The sequence below is a fragment of the Triticum aestivum genome, chromosome 3B (assembly GCF_018294505.1).
Source record: "Triticum aestivum cultivar Chinese Spring chromosome 3B, IWGSC CS RefSeq v2.1, whole genome shotgun sequence".
In the NCBI taxonomy this organism is placed as follows: Eukaryota; Viridiplantae; Streptophyta; class Magnoliopsida; order Poales; family Poaceae; genus Triticum; species Triticum aestivum.
The window spans coordinates 139,151,262-139,158,467 of record NC_057801.1 but is presented as its reverse complement, the minus strand read 5'-3'; the positions used below and the strand labels follow the sequence as shown (position 1 = coordinate 139,158,467).

At 49.0% G+C, this 7,206-nt stretch overlaps 1 protein-coding gene across 2 annotated transcripts; it reads left to right on the top strand.

Moving 5' to 3' along the window:
* The first annotated feature begins 515 nt into the window (after positions 1-515).
* On the top strand, positions 516-4,954 carry LOC123069025 (cell division cycle-associated protein 7). Of its 2 annotated transcripts, XM_044491756.1 has the most exons (6): positions 516-1,003; positions 1,683-1,919; positions 2,251-2,334; positions 2,829-2,958; positions 4,122-4,713; positions 4,753-4,954. In XM_044491756.1, the coding sequence occupies exons 1-5, from the start codon at positions 630-632 to the stop codon at positions 4,704-4,706; spliced, it is 1,410 nt and encodes a 469-aa protein (XP_044347691.1). In that variant the 5' UTR covers positions 516-629; the 3' UTR covers positions 4,707-4,713; positions 4,753-4,954. The 2 variants fall into 2 exon arrangements, with proteins under 2 accessions (XP_044347691.1, XP_044347689.1); XM_044491754.1 differs by having other exon boundaries at positions 4,122-4,954.
* Positions 4,955-7,206: the final 2,252 nt, after the last annotated feature.

The following is a 7,206-nucleotide window of genomic DNA, read 5'->3' as shown; positions in this document are numbered from 1 at the left end:
TCCTAATAAGAAAAGAAGAAAGCAAACTCCCCACAAGACTATGAAAAAAACGTAGCTCCGGAGGATCTCCAACTCTGAATCTCGTCATCAGGTCCACGACTCTGAAACTAGAAATTCCAATCAAATGTAAAATACTAACAAAGTCCAATTAAAATCAAATGTAAAATAAAAAAAGGCTACTCAATCAGTAATAACAAAATAAAAAAGTATTGAGGCTGCGCCGCTTCACTCGGCACGCACTCAGCCCATACCGCCGGGTACACACGACCCGACCCCCACCAGCGAACGGCCCGAAGCGCCACAACCTAGGCTTCGGTGCGTCTCGTGAACCCACTCTCTACGAGCGCCGCGAACGTGCACAGTTCCGCTCACTGACCGGTGGCGGCCCACGGCTCCGCGAGGCATGGCCCCACCTGCCAGTGTCGGTAGCAGGTTCCCAACGGTCACCGCAGCACGCGGCGGGGTAAACCGGGCGGTCGCGCTATATATGACCCCACCACGCACGCACTGGCAAAACCTCAATCTAACCGTTGGGGTTTCCCGGCTTCCTCCCCTTCCCCCCAAATCCTCGCCGCCGCACCACCTCGGAGAAAGAGAAGCCCCGGCCGCCGCCGCCGCCGAAAGAAGCCATGGCCGCCACCCAGCCCATCGCCAGCGCGGAGACCTCCCCGGCAGCACAGGCGAAGCGCCGCGGCCGGCCCCCCAAGGCCCCGCTGGCGGCCGAGGTCGAGGCGCCGAGGACCCCGTCGCCCGTGTCCCCGCTGACGGCCGCGGCGGAAGGCTACGAGAGGGAGCGGGAGGCGAGGATCAAGGAGAACATGGAGCGGATGCAGAAGCTCGGCCTCGTCGACCTCGCCACCCGCTTCAACCAGTCCGCCACCCCCGCCGGCACCGGCACCGGTCGCGGCCGCTGGCGACGGAGGCCGGAGACGCCGGGCTCCCCCGACGCCGCCGCTCCCAGGATCAGGACCGCCTCCCCGATGCCGGCGCGCCGGTCCCTCAGGTTCGTTTGCGGCGAATCTAATCTTCTTGGCATGTAGCTTCTCCTGTTCGGTTTATGGGAGGAATCCACCGACTTCTTGTGCAGCTTATTGTTCTTGTGTTCACCATTTTCATCCCACTGCAAATGCTCTTCTTCTTGCGCAGCTTATTATTCTTGTGCGTCTATTATCAAGTATGAACATGCTAATTTCGTTCCCCTTTTGCAGTACGAATATGCCCTTTTTTCATGTTGTAAAATTTGCTAGTATAACGTCAAATCCGGCATTGATTACTTCCATATATTCCCCTTCCCGGCCGTTTGTTTCATTCTGACTACTACTTTTGGTAGTATTTAAATGCTTACCCTCTAAAATTGGCATCTCGAATCTTAGTTTCCCGAAATAGGTTGATTTCTCATGGGATATTTACAGTCCAGTTCATGCCACAAGTTCAGATTCAGTAGCGTCCCTTTCTTGTGTACATGAAGACAATTTACATAGATTCCGTTTACAGTACGTCAAGTTATTTTAGGGGCGTTTCCTTTTTTGATCTGACGGTCTAGATTAGGCAATACTACAGAAGAATTCTTGTACTTGTGTTGATTGAGTTCAAGGTAGTTGGTTGATAATTTTTTATATTCATTTCCTTCAATCCTCAACATTAATGTGAATCTTCCTCTTTTGCGATCATTTTCAATTTAGGTTGAAGAGCGTGGAGCCAGTTAGATATGTTGAAATTTGTGAAAAGAAGGAGAAGGGTCTTGATGGTGGAAGGCCTTTCTCTATTGAGGAAGGGTGCAAGGAAGAAGTCTACACTGAAGAGCATGAGAAGCTTTTAGGTACATGTGGCACACCCTGGACTCTCTTTGTGGACGGTTGTGGCAAGGACGGTAAGCGCATCTATGATCAAGTGAGGGGCCAAACCTGTCATCAGTGCCGGTAAGTTTCCCCCCAAGAACTGTCTGGGATCGTCGCAACTTTTCTACACCTTCCTTTGCTAGGCCGTTCTCATGTATGCAGTGTGCTGAACTTACAGCATAAATAGCAGCATTAGGATGAACATATAACACTTAGTGTGTGGTAAAAAGGGTCTGATATTCTTAGTGTAAAGAGAATGTAAAAAGTAACAAGACATGCTGTTGGAATGCAGTTGCACCTTGTGGTGTAACAGAAGATTTAGAAGTTTTCTTGAGGATGCATGATGATAACTTTGTTTTTGTTTGTCATCTTTTCTCAACCCTGACACAAGCATTATCCTTCCATGATACAGCCAGAAAACTCTGGGTCATCATACAAGATGCTGTAATTGCCAGATTGTCCAAGGGCAGTTCTGTGGAGATTGTTTGTACATGAGGTGAGTTCTTTTTCAAAAAATTGAATTTTGAACATTCTAGGGGAAATGAAACATACAATTTTACGTTAATTTACTGTGAGCAGGCGCGCTTCTGTGAAATATTTGTTACCAATCTGTCTGGTAATATATGATTATGCATACATTAATGTTTTGTAATAGGGTTTTATCTGCATCATAAAGGTTGACAGTATTCAAGGTAGATGAACAGAAAAATGGAAACATTCTGACTTGCAGTTTATGAAACATATATGATTTATAGTGTCCAAGTTATGCCATCTGAGGTCCTAGTTCTGATTATTTGGAAAGCTTGTGGGATCAAAACACGGAGGGCTGGGGGAATTTTGATCTTGAATTCATTATATCCCCCTAAATTCTCACTGGTTCCAAATTGATAGTGAGATTTCACCTCCATTTTGTTACTGCAATGTTGTAACAGAAAGATTAGCCGATGGCTGTGTATTTTTCATTGGACTGACATTTTATAACTAATGCAGGTATGGTGAGAATGTGCTGGAAGCTAAGAGCAATCCTAATTGGACATGTCCAGTTTGCCGTGGCATTTGCAATTGCAGCATCTGCAGAACTAAGAGAGGATGGTTCCCTACTGGCAATGCGTACCGGAAGGTAATATACTACAGCATATATGCTTTCAGAATGGAATGAGATTGTGTTTCCATGACTGTTAGTTGTACTTTTAAAGGGGATAGTCCATATAACCCCCCGAAATTTCAGGAATCGACTGCTTAATCCCCTGAACTACAAAACCGGGTGTTTAACCCCCTAATCTTTGCAAAACCAGACAAAACCCCCCCTAAGTCTATGTTAGGTGGTTTCTATAGGTGGTATTGCTTACGTGGCAATATATAATAGTCAAAGAAAAATGATGTCTTCCCACCTGCGGTGCCCCGCGCTCCGTCGCCGCTGACTTACAGCAGGGTGGCCCTCCTGTGGATGCAGCCACTATCCATGTCATCGCTGAAGCTCTCTGTCGGCGGCACTCACATCTTGGCGACGCGCGCGCCTCCGCACCAGAGTTCATGGCGCTCTCGTGCGATCGCTTCTTCCTCAGCTCATGCGTGCGACTCGTCCGATCTCATCTCCAATCCTATATGCTCCTGAGCACGCGTTTCCATGACGAATGGGCAGTCCATGGCACAGGGATGCTTATTAGCTTTGCACGGAGAGTCTTCCACCTCCTCCCGTGTGATGCACCCGTCGTCGTTCCTGGGGAACAGCTTAGTCGGAGTCAGAGATGCCTGAAGTCGAACAGCTATAGACGGCGACGGTGACGAAGGAGTGTTCTCATGTCAAGTCAACACATCCCAGATGACGAACTGTACGACGCGTCACACTACTTCTGTCTGAGATCGGCAAGCTCCGCGAGGCTACCACATCAAAGACGCTGCATACACCTTTGTCCCGGTTCCTATCTATCCCCATGTTTCTTGCTTTCTGCAACACCGCCTTGAACCATACAGAGAAAGAAGCATTAGTTGAAATAGCGGAGAAACAACGTGTTGAAACCGCTTATAGCAGGGTGAGGGGGTTATGTGTCTGGTTTTAGAAACATGAGGGGGTTAAATACCTGGTTTTGTAGTTCAGGGGGTTAAGTGGCCGATTCCTGACAGTTCAGGGGGTTATATGGACTTCTTTCTACTTTTAAATGACCAAAGTTGGAAGAAACATAATAGAGCCAAAGTCACAATCATTTACTGGGGTTATATTTTTTGTTGCTGCTAATTGCTCGAACAGTGCTAAGCAAGCAGGTGTTTTTTTCTGTCATGCAGGTTGTCAGGCTTGGGTACAAATCCGTGGCACACTATCTCATTGCAACAAATAAGGCAGGAGCAAACTCAGGAGATTCAAGCTCAGCTGACTCCTCAAACGAGCTGCCATCTGCCGATGAGGTCTCTGAGCACGCACCAGTTGCCAAGCAGGATGCTGATCTGAGCAGCAACGCTATGAATGATGCTGGTGAAGTTGAGCAGAAGGAAGGAAACATGAAGAAGAAGGCAGCTGTCAAGGATGAAGCCAAGGCCCAGAGGAAGAAGATCACTGCTGATCTGAGCAGCAACGCGGTGAATGATGCTGGTGAAGTTGAGCAGAAGGAAGGAAACATGAAGAAGAAGAAGGCAGCAGCTGTCAAGGATGAAGCCAAGGCCCCAAGGAAGAAGATCACTGCTGATGTGGTCTGCAAGGATGATGGCAGGAGCGAGTCCGGGGTGACATTTGATTCTCTGGAATGTCACCAGGATGTCGGCTGCGTCACTCCATCCAAGCCGGAGCCGAAGAAGAAGAGGAAGTGGGTCGAAGCAAGAAGCCCCGACTGCGTCGCGAGCAGGCTGCGCTCCCGGTCTGCTCCCAAGTCATGAGCACTTGATCTTATGAGGGTCGACGACTCCTTTTGCGTGGGCGATTATCTGTCACTGGCATGATTCTGGTTTGTGGTGTGTTTTGGTTCGTTAGTCGTCGTCGTTTAGTTGCTGTAGGTAATTGCGGGAAGCAATGATGGACGTGGCTGGTGTGGTGTGTGGACTTGCTGTGTATGACCCCTCCATTTTGTTGTGACCTTGACGCTCTGGTTTATCGTGTTGGCCTATCAACCTAGTGTTTCTGTTCATGCGTGTTGTGATTAGCTATTTATGTTGTGTTCATCGTGTGCCCTGTGTAGTTTGATTTTTATATATCTCTTAAAATGTCTGGTCTCTTGTGTTTTCATCATATAAAGATCTTTCCTCTGAATCTCGCATGCCAAAATACCTCTTGTTCTCTTGTGTTTTCATCATAATATATTCGATCTCGCTGCATCAAGAACTGCCTGCCTCCACGATCACAAATACTGTCTTTATTTGTCCTGCCAGCCCAGGAGAAGAAACCGAGCGCCCCGCTAGGGTTTCTCCAGCCGCCTCCGGCGAGGAGGGCACCGCGGGCCAAAGTGACTGGGCACGGGGGAGCAGCACATCTTGGAGGTTCCGAAAAACGCGATGAACGGCCGGAAAGGTGAACGGCGGGAGATCACCGGGGAGCCAGCAAGCCCCAAAGGCAGCGGAGCGGCCGGGCTCGCCGGAGCGAGGGAGCCGGGGAGTTTCCACGACGCGCGGGCGGGGCCAAGCTCAGCCCGCCCAGCGACCCCCCACCCAGCGGGCATGGGCACGGGGGAGCAGCACATCTTGGAGGTTCCGAAAAACGCGATGAACGGCCGGAAAGGTGAACGGCGGGAGATCACCGGGGAGCCAGCAAGCCCCAAAGGCAGCGGAGCGGCCGGGCTCGCCGGAGCGAGGGAGCCGGGGAGTTTCCACGACGCGCGGGCGGGGCCAAGCTCAGCCCGCCCAGCGACCCCCCACCCAGCGGGGCGCCGGCGGCGATGGCCACCCACAGCCCGCAAGGCGCCGTCTTGCTCTGCGGCCACCCGAGGCGAACTCGGCAGCCGGCGGAGGTGCCGAGCCCGCGCGCGAGCAGTCGAACTCCCACCCCTGGGAGTGTAAGGCCGTCGGCGGCACGGGGCAGCGGAAGGCAATCCGGCGCGGGCAGGGGGACACGGTCGTGGCAGACCGACGCGGCCGGGGGGCGCAGGGGCCAGAGGGGAAGCGCCGGCGAGACCGTCGACGGCCAGGGACGGGGGTGAAGAAGGCGAAGGCGGCGCAGGGGGAGGCGCGTCGGGGGCGTCGCTCCGCGGGTCGCCGCAGTCGCTGCTAGCCATCTTTCACCTCCCCGGACTAGTTATCTGATACCTTTTTACTATTCACTAGTTAAATGCTAGCAACAATGCAAAGTGTGTGCATTCGTTATTCTACTTTGTTCGCTGTGTGCAATAATTCGAAGTCAATGCAAAATACATCTGTTATGTTATTTTGTACATATGTTTAGTTTATATTTACCTCATAGCTATATACTAGCATACCCGCGCGGCGGCAGGCCGCGCCATGTCGATACATGGTGTTTTTCTTATATGCACTGAATTTCAAATCGAAGTAACAGAACTGCGGTGTTAAGGCTGTATTGTCAAAAAGAAAACTAATGCATAGAAGCAAACTGAAAAGGATACATTTATTGTCAGCATGCGTGGTGCACCTTAGATATCAGGAAGTACATGTTGACACTTTCTTAATAAGACTAAATGTCATACATTTATTTCTGACGTACATCATTCTACTTATTTCCAATCTAACGTGCAAGAAAATTGAACAACACTAAAGCGCACACTTTTGAACTAAATGTGAACCAGCAACGGGAAAAATAATAAGGAAGTAGTTGCAGGGCAAAAGCACATTATTTCGTGCGTGTTTGGGGTGGCCTATTTGTTAGTGTAAACGATGTTGGTGGCACTACTGGATCAAAGCATGCATTACTCTATGGATTCAACATATTCTAAGTGTAAAAGGAAATTTAGAAAAACAAATACCATTTTCTAAACAATAGCAAAATGGGGGAAATCATGCATCATAAATAAAATTGTAATTTCAGAAAAATATTGTTTGCAGAAAACAAGGTGTGGCACTAAGAGGAGTGTCACATACAAATAAGATGGATGTTGTGCGCTCAGAAAAACTGAAAGTAAGAATTATCACCCAATTCGGAAATTGTTCACTAACTGAAGCAAAATGCTTAATTTGCTCTTCTTAGTTCCTTCGTTCAGCAGTAACAAAAGAATATCGATTATATAATCCATACACATTTGTGTTTAAAGAAACATAGATGCTCTAATTTATTTTTCAAAATTGGCATGTTCTAGAGAATATAATATAGGTATTAAAGAAACCATCGCTGACATAGTGGTACTTTCAGCGTGTAGAGTTTTACGTACAAATTAGATAGATCATAACGAAGAAGGTAGGTAGATAGCATGCCATGTGGAGAACTGGGCATAGACCC